The 19092-nt window shown below is 37.7% G+C and overlaps 1 protein-coding gene across 1 annotated transcript in view; it reads right to left on the minus strand.

Moving 5' to 3' along the window:
• LOC140166676 (laminin subunit alpha-like) overlaps positions 1-19092 on the minus strand; it is a 134348-nt gene that overhangs the window by 76840 nt on the left and 38416 nt on the right. The window contains 16 exon segments of the mRNA XM_072190174.1: positions 1292-1324; positions 1661-1801; positions 2313-2457; positions 3279-3349; positions 5877-6007; positions 7101-7312; positions 8065-8180; positions 8777-8925; positions 9359-9485; positions 10205-10373; positions 10824-10909; positions 11417-11528; positions 12015-12175; positions 12708-12873; positions 13788-13882; positions 14361-14506. Of these exon segments, the coding sequence (XP_072046275.1) occupies positions 1292-1324; positions 1661-1801; positions 2313-2457; positions 3279-3349; positions 5877-6007; positions 7101-7312; positions 8065-8180; positions 8777-8925; positions 9359-9485; positions 10205-10373; positions 10824-10909; positions 11417-11528; positions 12015-12175; positions 12708-12873; positions 13788-13882; positions 14361-14506 (2060 nt within the window).

A 19092-nucleotide genomic window follows, 5' to 3' on the forward strand; every position in this document is an offset into this window, starting at 1 on the left:
AAGAATATATCATTAGATTTATATAATTTACTCGAGGACTGTTATATATCAAAATTTGAAAAATATCAAATTTTTATAATTTGTCATAAAATTTGTATTATATTGTGATTTTCAAAAAATGAAAATTATTTGATATCAGAAAGACATGCTTCAGATTCAGAATGCAATTCGATAGGTCTGAGGTGCTCTCATGTCCCACAAAAATACTGTCGAAACGCATAATAAACGCTTCATTTTAGATCCCTTAACATGGGTCTACTTTTCGGCGTAGTGGTAAAAGCACTAATTCCCCCCGATCACGAGCTGATCAAAGTATAGAGTGATTCAAATTGTAAACGTGAAGCATAAACATTTTTTTATTTAGTCCAGATGTCCAGAAAAATGGAAAATGGTACTTGTTCATTTCTAAGCAGAACTACGTACTAAAAAAGGAAAAAAAAAAGAAACCCTTTGCTGCTGTCCAAGTGACACTTCTGATTTGATTAGATTTGATTTATATCTATTATCTGTTGCAATTTCATTGAACACCTCATGCATATTTTCCTGGGTAGGATTGGGCAAGTGCTCACTGGACAGGCATAAATGCTATCATTGGAGCCCTGTTATACTGATTATTCAAAGTAAAATGCTCAAATTTATATGATTTGAACAGGGAAAAAAGGCATTTGGCAAAAGCCAAAGGGTTTCTGTTACTGTAAAAATTTGATTGTTAGCATATGTGCTTACTATCAAGCACTTTTAAAATATGAAAAGCCCCATTCACAAAAGTGTCAAGGGTTTCAAGCAAATCATCGATATATACGAACAAGTAAATCTGCAAATTTGTGTTTCAACCCCATTACCTCAGTCGGTAAAGCACCAGACTTTGGTACAATTTCATGTTTTCAGAAGTGCTTGATAGTACAACTATCGAGTTTTTACAGTAAAACATAACATGTTGATGGATGTTAACCAATCCCAAACTATGCTTTTTATATCGCTCCTTGAGTGTCCCACTAACTATTTTGGGTTTTTACTGGGGGCAAGAGTTCTGACTGGCATTTGCCCCCCCCCCCATGGTGCCGCCACTAAACAAGAATGTCACATATGCATAATATTTCATCCATTTCAGATTATAAAACATTACATGTATGGGATTGATTAACATTCTAAGTAAAAATAAAGAATAAAACATTAAAAACTAAGCAGTTAAGTCAAAGAGAGAAATCAGTTAACGAAGGGATAAAACAACTTTAATTATCGTTTAGGTAGGTCTGCGGGGGAATTCCGGCAGCCATTTTGAAGCACTCACTCTATTATTGCCGCTGTCTGATGCCATGGTGATCTACATATATTGGATAAAAACGTTGTATAACACTACAAACATTATTCCCACGACAACATGCAACCTGAAACATCTATGATATTACTGATATCAATTCATGCTCTAAGCAATTTGAACTCCGCATGAAATTATGTAGTTTTATACACGGTCCACTTAACCTTTGTCCTTAATTTATTTTCAATTAATGATGCACAATAAAAGTTTTACAAATATTTCATAGTTTTATTTGACCAGTTTATAACAAAAGCTTATTTTAAACAGATGTACAGTAACTTTGATAATAATTCAGACTATTGCAAAAAAAAATCAAATCGGAGTAAATAAATTTGAACCTACCTTGCCCCGGCGTCTGTTGTATTTCTTACAGTCTGTGGTGATTCCGAAGCAGAAACAACTGATACAACCTTTGTCGTTTTCAGGGTTCAAATAGAAAGTTCCAGCGCCACACTGATCGCATCTCTCACCGACCACATTTTCCTGAAAGTTCAAATTAACAAAATGCATTGTCCATAAATATTGTGCTATAGTAGTTATCAATTGAACACAGGCATGATCTTTATCCTAGTAGACTAGATTTGCTGTTCCACTTGAAATTCATACACCCCTTATTGAAGGCATGACCTTCATCTTCTACATATACGGGGTGTAGATTGCAAATGGGAGTCCTCCATTCAGTCCTCCATTTGAAATTCACACCCTACTCCCTGTGTGGAAGATCAATATCACATCTTCCATAGGGGTGTAGGACATCAAACGGAATTGCCTAATTTGATCAAATGGTGAAGGGTCAATGCATTACACATTTGTAATGCAACCTTACCCATTTTTCCCCCTTGGCAAGGCAGTGATGTCAGTGCGTATATCAGCGCTGGCAAACATGTTGAGGGAGTAAATCCATTTTTTTTTCTTTAGAGGGGGTGGGAAAGCTACCCCACTGGAAAGTACCGATTTCTAATCTAAAGCACTAGTGTTCCAACTTCAGACGTACCTTACACATGCACCGTCCAGTTGTCTGGTCACAGATCTCGGGTCTGGTGCCATCGTAATCACAGTCACATGGCTGACAGAATGGGAATCCTTGATATCCTGGTATGCATTGATTGCATTGACGACCACCGATGTTGGAGCTGCATCTGTATTATATAACAAACAAAATGTGCTGTGTATGTCACTGGATCCAACTGGAGAAACTCAAATATACCATTTCATCAACCACTACTTTTGTTGCAAAAACAAAAAATAAATGCAAAACATGAAACTATATTTGCTGGCAGGAAAGAACAGCACTTGTTTACATTTTTATTACATTTTGAGAGTGTGCATAGCGTAAACATGATAATGGGGTTCTGATTTGCAGATTCAATCATCTGACAATCATAACAACAAACCAATAATCTGATTGGTCGATTACGCGTCAAAGTGTTGGTCGGCTCAGAGTGGCGCTCCTGAAGGGAACAAAAAGCTGCGCGTATGTTGCTCATTAACAGGGAGTTCGCCGCATTAATCAGAACAAGAGACTGCTGTACTTCTCTGGAAGCTAGTCTATATACCAGACTTTACACATACCTGCACTGGCAATCATATAACAACAAATCAATAATCTGATTGGCCGATTACACGTTGGTCGGCGCATTGTGCTCTTGAAGGGAACACAAAGCTCCGCATATGTCACTCATTAACAGGGAATTCGTCGGGGCAATCAAAGCACTGCTGTATTTCTCTGGAAGTTTATATAGCAGACTTTACACATACCTGCACTGGCAACCATATAACAACAAATCAATAATCTGATTGGCCGATTACGCATCAAAGCGTTGGTCAGCGCATTGTGCTCTTGAAGGGAACACAAAGCTCCGCATATATCGCTCATTAACAGGGAATTCGTCAGGGCAATCAATCAGAACACTGCTGTATTTCTCTGGATGGAAGTTTATATAGCAGACTTCATACATACCTGCACTGTCCACTTGTTGGGTCACATGTCAAGTCTTGTCTATCCACACCACGTGGGTCACATTCACAAGCCTGTAAATCAACAAGATTCAATTGTGTAACTCTTACCATACCCAGTTAGCAAAGCCCACAGAATTAAAATCAGAGAACCAGGACTCGACCGCCATCTTGATACAGGCATGGAGTAAAAATTGGGGGTATTCGGTTTCCCTCGGAATGCGCTTGAGGCATTCGTTTTCATGCAAGCGCGCCATGCATGATGGGCACATTTGAGAGACACACTTTATGCGACCTGTACGCGAGTACCAAGATGCTTCAGATGAGACACAGAATTGTTTTCGTTCGTCTCACAAGACCGTCGGCAAGGACCGAATACCCCCAAGTTTCTCCCCATAGCTGACGGCGCGATGGTACGTGGCGGTATAGGGAGTCCCGGTTCTCCTTCTCTAATTCTGTGGCAAAGCCCAACAAAACATGCCTTTACATATTTACAGTCAGTGACCCCTGCAGCCTAAAAATAGTCCATAACAATTATATAGATGTAGTTTAATGTTCTACCTCAGGGTAAAAGACCTGAGACGTGGCCAAATACTTTTTATCCAGCCATGACAGGACTAAGCATTGTTCGGATAAGTGGAAAATCCGGATAAGTGAATTATGTGCAATTCTGCATTTGAGAGTATCAAATGGTCAATTTGGAACAACAAAAGATTATCAAAGCATTAAAAACATGTTTTCCTATGAAGATCACACATACGGATAACAGAGAGATCCATATAAATGAAGTCCAGATAAGGGATGTTGGACTGACAGTATATGTATATTCTGCACCTGTAGAGAGACCACCCACAAAATTAAGGTGAACTGAGCGTGAGTGGCTAACAAAAAAAAATGGAGCTACGCTGAAAGATTAAAAAATGTCTTATTTGACCGTGTACCATCCAAAAGACTACTCCATTAGTGATGTGATCAAGCAAAGCAGTCGAAAGTCAGAAATATTGATTTTGAGATATAGCCAAACAAAGGAAATATTTCCTTTTGTGAAACAAAGGAAGTATTTGTTTCCTATTGTTTATGAAGTTCTTTAACTGTCACATCTTTTGAACTGGTTGTCCAAATTCAAAATGTAGCTTTGCAAATACTTTTTAAATTCATGTTGACCCTATTGCTACAAAATATTGTTTTCTGGGTAGAACTCATCAACAGAAGTATTTTGGTGGTTAAATGGTCAAAATCGGTCAAAAACTTTTCGAATTATGAATTATCAAAGTGTCCCATTCTGACCGGTCATTGGAACAAAATAAAATACAAGGTCCAAAAATAGCAATTGGGAGAAAAATTGGCATAAGCATATATTTACCTTTATATATTTCTTTATTTTAACATATTTGCAAACATGAAACAAGCATATTGTGAAAGTATCAAAGGGGTTTCTTATGAAATGGCACTTAACTAGTCAGTGGCATAACTTATTTTTTCAAACCGGGGCATTGAAATCATGCATTTAGAGGACATTTGCCAAAAATCATCCAAGATAGCCGATATGGCACAAAATCAAAATTGCACTAAGAAGGTGAACTTTTTTTCACAACCAAGAATTTCAATGTTATTGGGTTTAATATGACCAATTAGTAGGTGTATGTAAACCAAATCTTAAGTTTTGAAGGTCATTGACTCATTCACAACAATAGAGATTATCCACTTTAATCATCATGCTCATGTGTGACTTCTAACAAAAGGCGCTGGTTCCTGTAGTATTCCTCATTCAAACCAAAGATACTCAATACATTATGAGTATCTTTGTTCAAACCAATTCAATGCTTGACCTCGGAGTTACCTGCATGACTATCGCGGGCTATTTTGAAACAGTTATGGTTGCACATTCAGGTGAAAGTCCTAAACAAGGTATAGCCAGCAGCAAGTTGTAGATGGTATGGGCCTAAATATAACAAAACGTTTAGGGTTGAAATCAGGTGAAAAATACAACAAATGAGCACGAAACTTCACATTTATGTTCAGAAAGGTGTCTTCTTAGCATGATTCGAAAGGAGTATGGGAATTCCAAAGGGAAGCTGGTGATTTAATTTGTAACTCAAGATCTACTTGTTCAATATTTTAACCTTTTTACAGAGGGTATGACAGAGGTATTACTGGCAACTCTGCCAAATTTCAGCTCAGTAGGCCACATTTTTCACCTGAAATTATTGACATGAATATTTTGTGCCATTCTTGAGCAGTGCTGAACTCAGCCACTGGCAATTAAGCGCACTGTGGCGATGGACCAGTTTTGACTCGCACTTTAATACAGAAAAACGAAATAACCCTACGTTGCTGTAATTTGCAAGATAGTTACACAATATAATTGGCAGTAACTTCCCCAATTTTTACAGAAAAATTTTGAAAATTAAAAGAATGAGATCAATTTAGAAATGTCTGTGCAAGCAGTGCACAGTTGAGCTCCCTGCATGTCTATGGGAGTGTTCTAATCAAGTTGATGGTTCATTGGTCATCCCTACTATAAGAAACTGAAAATGGGTTGTAGCCATAGGTATTAGGTGCACAACGATCACAGGTTGAACCAATCACATTCTGTACTTACCACACAGCCAACCAATGGGTTGTAGCCATAGGTATTAGGTGCACAACGATCACAGGTTGAACCAATCACATTCTGTGGGCAGATGCATTCACCAGTGACTTCATTACATACACCAGATCGACATGTGCATTCTGGAGGAAGAGAAAATATGCATCTAAGTTACTACCAAACTCAAGGTGAAGTAAATCATATTTATATAGTGCTTTATGCCGTAAACAGCCTCAAAGTGCTTTACATTTATTCTGCCGTCATTAGAATATGTCGGAACCACGTTTGCTGCCTACAAGTGAGACAGGGTTCATAAGTGCAACGTCTGTGACTACCCCTAACAGCTTCCCATTGCATCTGGGTGGGGTGAGGCAAGCGAGGCAAAGCGCCTTGCCCAAGGGCGCAACACAGTGGTGGGACAGGGACTCCAACCCACACACGTCGAGCAAGCTCTCAGATTATGAGTCCAATGCCGTAACCACTGAGCCACTGTGTCGTCGTTAAATTAATCCGACACATCCCATGCGTCAGTTAGCAACAAGTCATCACAATTAATGCCGATGCTGTATTGGGGGATTCCAATTGAAATCCATACACCCCTTATGGAAGACATGACCTTAGCCTCCCACACAGGGAGTGTGAATTTCAAATGGGGTTACCTGAATGGGTGACTCCATTTGAAATCTACATTCCACATGAGAGAAATAGGGGTGTAAGTTTTTAAATAGAATACCCCATTCTAGCTTATTACATTATAGCATACAAATGACAATCACACCGTTCAATCATGACTGAGGAGTACATAGGCCCTTAAATGGGCATTTCGTGATCCACAACATCAGCCACCCACTTTTCTCAAAAAAAGATGATTATTTTTATACCACTGGAAAGCTCTGGCTACATAATGTTTATGTAGAAGAAATTTCTTGCAGATTTATTCGTTTAGCAAAAATATCGTGAAATTTGAACAAAATTACAACACATTGTCTATGGAGCAGTGTAAAAAATATGATCATGCATAACTTGCAAATCGGAATCAACTGCAATTTTGGGAAAAAGCTTTTTTTGTGGATATCTACTGAAAAATGCCATAAAAAGAGGATGCTAGGATCACAAAATACTCTTTAAAAATTGCAAAGTTGCTGCAAAATTAAGCAAAGTCTACACTTTGTCTACATTCAGATTAACCACTAATTAATATTCTCACAATAAACAGAAATACTGATCTCAACTTACGACGGCATCTTGGGAAATCGTAGAATCCAATCTTGCACCTGCTGCACTGACGTCCTACGATATTGGCGCGGCATTCACACTGGCCACCAAACTGATTACACTGCAGACCAGTGGAGCCTTGGAGATCACAGTCGCATGGTTGAGCACCATTGTTGTAGTCCACGGATAGAGAGTACACATTTTCCTGGCAGAATTCACTGACAGTCTCAGGACTGTTTGAAATCAAACAAAATTATGCCAAGTCAATGAAAGTTGTTACTATTATGTTGCCAGCAGACTATTTCATATTTTGTTTTTTACTGCTTTCCAGGCACTATAATGAGCTATTCCATTTAAAATCCACACTACCCCTGTGTAAGATTTTGGAAATATCTTCTACAGGGGGAGTATGAATTTCAAATGGAATTAACACATTAAGCAGCTCCATTTGAATTTCATACATCCTCTGAGAACAATTCAAAGATTTCAACAGAGGAAGGGTGAGTTTTAAATGGAGCTGCCTAATCGTGCTCATTCCATTTGAAATTCATACTCCCCTGTGGAAGATATTTCCAAAATCTTCCACAGGGGTAGTAAGGATTTTAAATGGAATAGCCCAATGTTATAACCAATGAATGAATTTCATCATAGTAATGTGAACATTATGTGGGATTTGCAATAGGGAATTAGACAGTTATTTATTAAAATCAACACATTTCACATGTCGTCGTAGGGCAGGAAAAAACCTCCTATGTGCTAGTGGCCCCTGAACATGTTTAAAACAAAACTGTCAACAGGTTACAAAGGAAGTTTTGCTTTAAACATGTTCAGGGGCAAATGACACATATGCAGTTTTTCTGCCCAACGACAATGTTATAGAATTGTAAATGCAAGGTTCCAAGATTCATACAGTCTGCATGCTTGCTCTTAATCGGTCCCAAATTTGTTTTGACAACCTCCTTTATGGTCATGTAATTATACTTACTCGAGATAGAAGCTTTCCTGTCCGCATTGAGTGATAAAGTCTCTGGCTCTATCCTGTGGCTCCTCAATCAGAATGGTAGGGGTGTAGCTTGACTCAGGGACAGCCAGGATGTAATCCTACAATTGACAAAACAAGTTACAACAATAATGAGAATCTACTGAAAGGATGCTACAAATATATCCTGCCCACATCATCACAGAAAATATTTCAGGTTTCCAACCAATGGCAACAATATGTGTTATTCTAGACTCAAATTTTTTGACTGAAAAGAGTAAAAATCTGTAAAAAGTGGCAGTCTAATCCATATTTCTAAATCTTTTTCAAAGCTTATTGTGGGATAGGCTTTTATGACAGGAGTTCATAACAATTTGTGGGTTTTTAGAGGGTTTGCCTTCAGACACGTTTTGAATGGCTCTTTTCAAAGCCTTCAGTATGCAAGGGGCGGCCTGCATGTTTCATTGTTAGGTACTTAGTCCTGAAGCAGTCGAGCTACTCCTGGCGAAAGTTTGACAGTTCTAAAATTGTCTGACGGCGAACCCGCTAAAAACCCACTAATTCTTTTTCAAAGCATTGATCCGTCCGCTGCCCTTCTACCAATCACCATAAAAATCAATTGATATCTTATTTCCTTTGTACATTTAACTGTTTGTTTGTACATTTATTTATGGATATAGGTTTGATCAACTATTTTATATTTTTGAGATGAACTTACAATCCAAATCTCTCCATCACTATCTGGAGGAAGTGAAAATGTGATTCCTTGTCCGATGCCATTCAGGTCAAAGGTCGTACTACCATCAGGTCTTGTCACAATAGCTCTGCAGCCGGATACATGTGGGCAGTAATGTCCAGTAAAGGTACCTAGAGAAAGAACAATATTTTCCATTTCAGTTTAGTCTTAAAAATTTTATATTTGCATCCAGCAATAATAGTACGGTTACTTGTGGTAATGTATTAGAATAAATAGGCTTTTTTATTATTCATATCAAGGTACTCAATTCATGTTGTCACCTTTTTTTTCGACCAGCTATTTGGCAGCCATATTGGATTTCAAAATGGCCACCATTTTCATTTATTGTGCCCTATAATATATAGGCTTTATCCCGCTTGTCAGTAACATAAAGGCTGAAAATGGTGGCAATACCAATGTTTGTGATAACAAGGATTTCAGAAATTTGGTTTGATGGCCATCTTGAATTTAAAAATGCCCGACTTCATCTCTGCTATGAGGGAGTAAGTTCAATCAATACACATACCTTGATTATTATATCACATTACTTTTAATACCACTTACCGATGCCATCAAATTCTCCTGGGATATCAAAGTTGACGTCAACAGCAGTGGTACGAGGCTGATAATAGTGTACAATGAACACCCAGCTACCACTCAAAGGTTCTACATTCTCAATGGTCAATGTGGGCTGCACAAAAACAAAATACAATTATAGAATAAATCAATTAATTAATCAGATAATTATAGAAAACATCACTTTATGAAACCCATAGTGTTCTTTCTCCTTTGTTTATAGCCTATACAGCAATTTTCATTTATCATTTTTTAATCTCTGCATTTTGATACATAGTATATTTTATATACCTGTGGAAAATGAATTTCAAATGGTATGAACACATTAGCAGCTCTGTTTGAAACTCACCTTCCTTCAGTGAAAGATTAAGGTAGAATCTTTCTCAGAAGGTGTATGAAATTCAAATGGAGCTGCCTAATGTGTTCATTCCATTTGAAATTCATACTCCCCTTGTGAAAGATATTTCCAAATCTTCCTCAGGGGTAGTGTGGATTTTAAGTGGAATAGCCCTATGGTATTAGCAGGAGACATTACTGAATAAGATTCATCAAAACATGCTGTCAGGTCACCAACTTGTTTTCTGCCATTTTGGTCCAGCACACATTATTGCAAGTGGTACAACGTAACTCCAGTACTACCTGCCATGCAGGAGGAGTGGAGGTATATTTATGTGCTGGTAACCCTCGGGGGTCATTGCAGAAGTGTCCAAGTAGTGATCCCCAGCAGATATTTTATCTGTATAATTCTGCAACCCAGAATGCATGTTGTACATATGCAAGAAACAAAGCATGCTGATGCAACAACTTATACTGATCATTCTCATGGGTACTTACGTATCCTTCGGAGATGGAGAGGTACATGAGAGAGGTGGATGGATCCTGGATCTCTGGTGGCAAACGCTTCTCTGGTTCTTCTCCGATTTCACCCGGTGGTCTTGGTCCCTCATCACCTGTCTCAATGCGCTCAGCGCCTGGTGGGCGTGGGAAGGTAGATGGTACACAACTGCAAAGAAATCATGAATGAAAACATTAACAGACCAAGTTTTGAGGGAAGGAAATGTCACTATATACCGTAAAAACTTGATAGTTAGCATATGTGCTTACTATCAAGCGCTTTTGAAAATGTAAAATTTTACCGATTTTATCGCAGATACATGGGTTCTTTCCTAAACGTTAACTTCAAAAGCCGCAACAGTACCATGCTTTACAGTATTTGTTTTTAAAAAAAAGTCTCATCGATATCAATGTAAGAACATACTCACTTGATGAAAACAAATTTTTCAGTGAAATTACCAGAATAAAGATAGAATGCATGAATAAAACCATTAAATGAATTTTTTTTCCAGGGTTAAGTAGCCAAAATCGTATCTTTTTTGGTCTTTGGTGGCAGGATATCAATTAATTACACAAGGAACCTAGAATGGAATCTTGAGGAATGCCTTATATTACTTACTCTCCTGTAGCAGTTTGGACACATTTCAATGCTGGTGTGATGAGATCTTCAGACCACTGGTCAACAGGTATGGCGATGATTTGGCTCTGTGAAATAATGCAACAAAACAATATGACAGTGTTTGCATCTTAACCACAATGCTTTCAAATCTAAGAAATGAAGTAACTGCGCATGCATGCATTCCATGTGATGCGACGATGCAATCACCCTGACATAATCAACAGAAGTCATATTATACATGTCGCATGGTTTTATTGGCCGGGCCAGCGAAACACCTGTGACTACCGAAAAGTACCGATTCCATATTGCCTTTGGGCGTTGGAAAAAGGTTAAAGATCATTGGACCTCGACCATTGTGCGAAATAGGTAACAGAATTAAGTATTATTGATCTTTTCCTAACTGCACAATGTGGAGTCAGTGGGAATAATACCTGTACAAAAATAAGGTTACTCCAATGTGGAATTCTTGGACGTGCCTCCTCTCTCCTACAACATCATGAAGGCTGACATTTCCCATGAAAAAGGGTTTTGGTACTTCGCACATCATACTCTCTAATCACGCAATACATAATAAGCAGGAAAAGGTAACTTACAATGCCAAGAGGCCATGGACTTCCACTTGGTACGATCTGCCCAGTAGGATCAGTGATGTCTACATCAACCACCAATGGCTGGCCAGATGAATCAAGCACAACAGAACGGCACCTATGAAACACAATAACATCATGAAAACATGGGAATATTAGCTATTTTATTTATGTTATTACAATGATATAGTTTGGAAAAGGTAAGTCTGAACAACTGGTTTATTCTGCAGTCTGAACATGCCATATACTTCTAATCACAAATTCACTGCATGAAATTAATTAGTGTAATTTTGTACATCGTCTCCAAAATCTGTATCATATTACCATCTTGCAACATTCTTTTTGTTTATAAAACGTGACTAATTAACATTTGAAGAGAGAAACAAAATTGGAGAAAGAAGTTGGAGAAATCATATTTAATTTTCACAAAATTTGTCTACGCCAAAACTTCTCCAAGTATTTCATAACTTTCAGACCCGGCTTTCAGATATGAACAGTCATACTACTAAACTTTCGAAGAGAGCAACAAAATTGGAGAAAGAAGTTGCAGAATTCTCATTCAATTTTCACAAAACTTCTCTGAGAGCATTTCATGATCACTTACAGATATGAACAGTCATAGAGATTGAGGGTTCCCCTGGTGACATCGTCAAGTCCCCAAAGGTCAAAGGTCGCTTGTTGTTGACCTGGACCTCCGCCGTAGTATTCAACAATGAAGATGTATTCAGTCAGGTCTTTGATGGGGATGATGAAGTACAGACTTGGCTGAAAGGAGATGAAGGCGGCATTGTTTTATTTGTTTAGAAAATGCAGATAACAGGCTGTTCTAGTTGAAATCCATACGTCCCTTATGGAAGACATCCCATTCAGGTAACCCCATTTGGAATTCAAACCCCCTGTGTGGAAGATTAAGGTCATGTCTTCCACAGGGAGAGTGTATTTCAAAAACAAACAAACAAGAACACTGAATTTGCTGTTTCAGCTGAAATGGATGCGCTAAGAAAAATGATCGTGCATGGATGCTTTGAGACAGCATTTTTTTAAATTTTAGCCTAATCCCAAACCCCATCTATAATACCACCCTGTGTGCAATAGTCAAGGTAGTTATCAATTTATTACAAATCTCTATTACCAGGCATGAGACTGCACTTTCCTAAAAAAAACTGAAAATGTGCGTGAAATTGGGCAAAATGTACCAAAAACCGGCGGAAATTAAATAAATTTGCAGAAATTTTTTGACTAAAAAAAATGAAAATTCTCATGCCTGATCACACATCACACCAAGAATCCTTCATACCTGATTATAATCGAGCAAGGCCAGATCAGGAACGCCCAAATCATCCAGCAGACTAGCATCATTGTAGACTTGGATTGGTTCCGACTCTCCATTGTTGTCAAAGTAACCATTCACTCCACGGATTGTTGGGAAAATGTCAATCTCTGGGAACACGTAGTAGTTGCACCTGAAAGCGTTAAATTAGTTGAGTTAGTCAATCGACAGTACAAATACGCATGGGCATCGCCAGCATTTTACGAAAATATGAAAAATCACTATATATCGAGTACATCGTTGGTAGCAGTGTTCGAAATAAGCACTTATCCTCTTGTCCTCTTGTCCAAAAATCACTGGGGACAACCATATTGAGATATGTACTTATCCTCTGGACAACCAGGATATTTTACCTCTTAAATATGACACATCTTGGGGACAACCAAAATGTTTTGAGGACAAGCAGAATTTATGCTCTGGTTGTCCTCGGGACAACCTCTATATTTTCCTTATTTCGGACACTGGTTGGTAGCATAGCAAAATTTAATATGAGATATGAGAAGAATATTGCAAATGATATTGTATTCAACAACTCTTCCTATACCTTTGTACAGGGGCCAAATGGTAACGGAAGCACATAAAATTGTCATGCTTGGAACTAACTTGTATGACTACATGACTGAATTCAGTTGAGGTAGCGGACAAACATTGCCATTTTATTCTGTAGTTCTATTGCTGATATCAACATAGAAATCGGATTGCCTTACAAATTATTGGATTAAATCTGTATCTGCATGTACTTTTTGCCCTTGAACATGGATGAAGCAACCTCTTCAATATAAAGTCTATACCTAAAAGGCTTTATCCATGCATGTTCAAGGGCCAAAAGCACATATGAGGTTTTTCCCGCCCAATGACGATGTACATTTCGAACAGGAAAAGGAATTGTGTTCTGCAGATTTCCTTTTACAAATTAAGCTAATCGTCCGGCACATATTACTTGCACAAGGTCCTATACACCCCTTGATGTCGCACGCGTATACACAAGGGTTAATGTTTAAAAAGGACATTGCAAAAGATTATAATAATAATATGATGTGTACTTACATGTCTTGGGATACACCAGCTACACATGGTTCGTTCACTCTAACTTGGAGAACAGGAGCTTCATAATACGCTGATGGGAGCAGTACCAAGTAATCCTAAAGGAAAACAAATTATGGTGAACAAATGACTACCAATTCTGACAACCCTAAATTACATGTGGTTTTTTTTTAGTAAAACAAGCTATGTGGACCAAAATTTTCTTTTCTTACTTTTTTATTGAGTTTTTAGCCCACTTTTTATTACTTTTTTTTGTCACCGCCAATTTTTTTTCATTAAAAAAAATTAAAACCTGCAAAAAAGACCATCAAATTAAATAAAAAGGCTTTTCCAAACTTGCTCACAGGTATGGGAGATAAATCTTTCTTGTGTATGTTTAACTAAATCCCAGTCCTGACGATATAGTAACTTAAAAATAAAATTAATTCTGACTCAATTTCTGCCAGGCTCCATGTGTGCTGTACTTTACAATAAACATAAACAATTTAAAATTATGTTATTTTATGTTTTCCGCTCAAATCATATTTGTGTGTCGCCTGCATTCTAAAAGTACTATTTTGAAAATATTTAACTTACCAGCAATATGCCCTCTGGTGCCTCAATTCTCACAATCCACTGACCTGGGTCAAGTACAAATGGCATGATGATACTACCGCCCTCTACTGTTACGAGTTGAGGATCGTAACCGCTGTAAAACTGGATGCCACTGCTCTGTTCAGAACCTACAAAAGACATCATACATGGAAGAATTAGTTTATTTGTACAGTTAACCACCTACTGCTGAGTAAAGAAAACAGTATTTGTTTAGAGTTCAAGCAAGACAAAACTTTTTCGCTAAAATTGAAATGTGTGAAACAGTTAAAAGTGGCAAACTATTTTTGCATTGTTTTCAATTTCAGTGGAGTTTTTTGTACTCTCTTTAATATTGAAATGAATGGAAAAATGATAATGATTTAATTCATTTCGCTTGCTATCATGACCATTCAGATTTCGAGCAGTGGACCAAAAACAGCTGTCAGTGCATAATATAAATGTTTCCAAATAAAGTGCGCTCATGGAAATATATTTTGAAAATAACATTTTGATATCACTCAACCCTTCACACATATAAATCCCTAATCTATATTAACTCACAACCTAAACCTAGTAGTTATACCACAGATACAACCACATATTGATATATCATTCATTACTTTGCTCCTATTCCACATCAACACAAATAAAGCTGGAGCAATGCATTGTGGATGATTGGAGCAATGCATTGTGGATGATTGCAGATCTATACCCCATATAAAAATAAATGTTACTGATTTGTCAAATTGCAAAATCCAATTAATCCAAATTAAACAAGCCATCATTCTTTCACCAATTCAGAAATTGAGATGCTTGACACTAATACGATCATGACTGTTTCTAACCTTTTTGTTCCGTAATTTTGCCAGAATTTGCAGTTTAACAAATCACTACTACATATACAATCTGTGCGTTACAAATGATGTGTATTTTGATGATGCTGTGCCATCTGCATGTGCAGTGATGTTACATATCAGCAAGTTTCTTCATAGGGACAAATCACAGATTATTGTAAACTGCCTGTTTGTATTCTGCCAAATGATGGAGCCAGAGGTCCAACATCTCATTTTGTCAGTGCAACACTGTTTTTGTCATGATTGTTGCTGTACTCAGTGCCTCTTGGTTATATACGGACAGCGTATGATAATCTGTAATTTGTCCTAATGAAAAACCCATGGTCATAAAATGTTGCACCACAATTCCTTTCTCCCCAAATAAGCACATTTTTTGGAATATGATGTGTGAATACAGTACAAATCAGACAATTCCTGTCTCTTATTCCTGTTGCATGCATGGGTAAAATGCAGTGCTAACCATGCCTACCTTAATCATACCAAACTCTGCCAGGGAAAAGGAATTTATGGCGCAAAAAGTCATTTGTGTGTACACATGTCTATTGCTATCAAGGTGCAACTTGATATCACTATGGACCATAATAGCCTCATCCCAATGACATAGTTCAATAACCTCAATTCAAACAATCAGTGCAAAATATAACCTCAAGTTGCAGAGTATGAGTTTTTTGTGCCCAAATTTTCAAAGGTCATTCAATGAATGAACAAATGTATTGGGGTTAAAGGACTTTGTCCTGATAGATGAGCATGTTGTGGATCCTAGTGTGTATGGAGTGTAAGCTGTCCCAGTGAGAGCCACAAAGCAGGTTGATCTGTCATTGTTAACGTTGCTATTAGTGTGTACTTATTATATCACTAGTTTTAGTTCCCCACCATGACAATCCAATGTGATTGATTCACATTCATCTTCCTTGCCCTTGGAATACTTAACTTCATCACAATTATTCACAACACTTTACACATGTTATAGTGGTTACTTAATACCTGACTGCCTCCAAGTCTTTTGCTGTTGGGCTGGGTGAAATTTTTTCAAAGTCCTTGCCCCTCTGGCAGGCAATTCCTAGAAACTCTAATGTTGGGCAGGTAAATTTTGTAAATTCCGACAAAGTTACAAGAGGATGGAACTTGTCTTATGTTGTGTATTATTTACTTCAGGATGCTCCAATTGGGTATTCCAGTTGAAATCTATATACCCCCTAAAGAAGACATGACCTTTATCTCCCACACAAGAGGGTGTATGAATTTCAACTGGAATAGCCCACTTTATAAACTTCTCACTAGTTGTATCACACATTTACTCACTTGTTTGTGAAGTCTTAAATATTAACTCAGTTTGTATACAAACTCAGTTTAGTTTTGTTAGTTCATATGATAGTCCTCTCTTTATATCCATCCTTACATTAAGATATGATCGCATCAGTTGTTTTGAGGGTATTGTGAAATATCTAAACATTGTGCTTTGGAACCGAGGGATATTCCGAGGTCCAAAGCACAATGTTTAAATATTTCACAATACCCGAAAAATAACTGATGCAAAGTCATTAACCTCATTCATAACCGTCACTTTTCACTATTTTTTAATTCAATTTACGTCACATTTTCTTCTTTTAATATGAAAACAGAACAAAATTTTAACTTTATCTGTCATATTCCCTGTATAAAATCAAATAGCCCATTAAGGAAATACCGCTAGCGACCAATCACACAAGCACGCAATCATGGGATGTCCAAGTACGGCGGCCAGCGTCCGCGTAAATTGTTCGAGCGCGTAACACGTCACATAACGCGGTCATTGTAGAGCGTATTTTTAGCTACCGCGAGACGCCGGTCATTATACTTTTTCAATGACCTGCATTTGCGCCTGCGTATTTAAAAGTTATTATCTGTGATTGGATCGCACTTGCTGCGTATATTAATGAGGTTATGAATGGTTATCATTGAATTTGCAAATATTCTATTAACACATCATAGTAGAGGTCAGTGTTAAGATTAATTTGCCCACAACATCCAATATACTTTCTAACATTTATTTGACATTTATTTGACACACCCTGTAATGTAATGCAATACAATATAATTATTCAAGACAACACCAGCGCCTTTTCAAACATTACCTGATTCCTAGTATTGCTGCCGCCCAGCGGTACACCGCTGCCCAGCTAATTCACTGTGGGTACTAGAGTACATACATCAGAACCACATGTATATAAACACACTTTATACTGGATTGGTACTGCACAAATTGGCTGGGCAGCAGTGTACCTCTGGTGTCAGCAGTAATAGAAATCTGGTGTAGTTTGCAGACCTCTCAATGGCACTTCCTAAATCCACACTGCTTCCAGATTCATATGAACATGATCCAAGAAACATGATGTACTACTTCACTAAATATGCATGCACTGGTATGTAGTCAAATATGCAAGGGCCAGTTTGCAGTGCAATACTATGTTGATTTGGATTGATACAGATCAAATTTGATTGATCTAGATCAGGAAGTGCCATGTGGCAAGCCTCATTGTCTAAATGAACACACAAAATACATCAAATTAACAAGCAACACCTACAGAACAACAAATATACTCATTATCTACAGTGTATCTCATCTCAAGTTGAAAGTAATGCCATGTTGGATTTTGCAGTGGCAGATTCAAGTCAGTGCGTTTACATGGTTGCTTCGCTAGCGTACAGACAAAAGTCTTTCTACGCACGTGTATATGATCTGCAGGATTAGGTTAGCGTGCACAATTCAAATCTTCCACTGCAAAATCCAACATGGCGTTACTCTCAACTTGAGTGAGACAAGATAAGACTATAGTATGCATCATTACCATAAAACACTATTACTCAATACCAAAGTGTAACCAGCGATAAGCATTGGGAGTTTTCACTACCCATGTGGAGCCACCGTTACAGATATCTCAAGTATGTCTTTGTTTGCCAGTGTTTACAAACAAACAAATAAATTGTACACACACACCAACACCCCACATATGTATTATTCTTACTTGCACACACACACCCCACACCCTTGTTTGTGTTTTCCAGCAACCGCAGACATTGTGTATTATCAAAATGAGGACGTGTGTATGGTGTTTTCTTCGCCTAACCGTGGACTGGCAGATTTTTTGTGTGTGATACGAAACAGAATTTTAGCCATCACCTGCTGATCGTATTTTTGACACGTATGGTCTGCAGTTTTGAACAGTTTCGCTCAAATGCATTTAGCATACATTTGCAGTCTATTGCAGCAATTTGAAACCGCATGTCCATGGTGGAAGGTTAACAATATTACGTGTGTCCACATTTGGTGGCAAACTCATACGCACACCCCCACACATTGAACCTTGGTAACTACATTTACTTGAAATAAGATACTATTTCAAACCCATACTAATACTGTGAGATGTATATATGATCCTAGGCCTAACCTATCATGCACACAAATTCTGCTGATTCATTCATGCAGCATTGTCATTCATGATGCACCATGTTCGAGGCAACATTTATTTCTAGTTCTTTGCCACATTGACCTATTCCAGTTGAGCAAAGTCCATCGGCTTATTTTACCCTTGGAAATTCATTATAGAATATCATAATGCTAAATGATGAGTGCAAGATATCATTATAATGCTAATACATAGTCACTGTTGCTTAAATACATTCATCACAGCATGCATTAATTGACATACATCAGAGATGGGTAACCTATCCAATCGGACCAAGGGGGGGGGGTCACTTCTATTCTTGCTTTTAAAAAAACAAGGTACAAACATGAAATATGTATATTTGATATGCAAATATCATTGCAAGACTTAGGAAGGTTAAACCTTTGTGGAGAAAAGATGACTGGGAGAAGCCTTATGAATCTGTGAATCAACTGT

The sequence above is a fragment of the Amphiura filiformis genome, chromosome 12 (assembly GCF_039555335.1).
Source record: "Amphiura filiformis chromosome 12, Afil_fr2py, whole genome shotgun sequence".
Lineage (NCBI taxonomy): Eukaryota > Metazoa > Echinodermata > Ophiuroidea > Amphilepidida > Amphiuridae > Amphiura > Amphiura filiformis.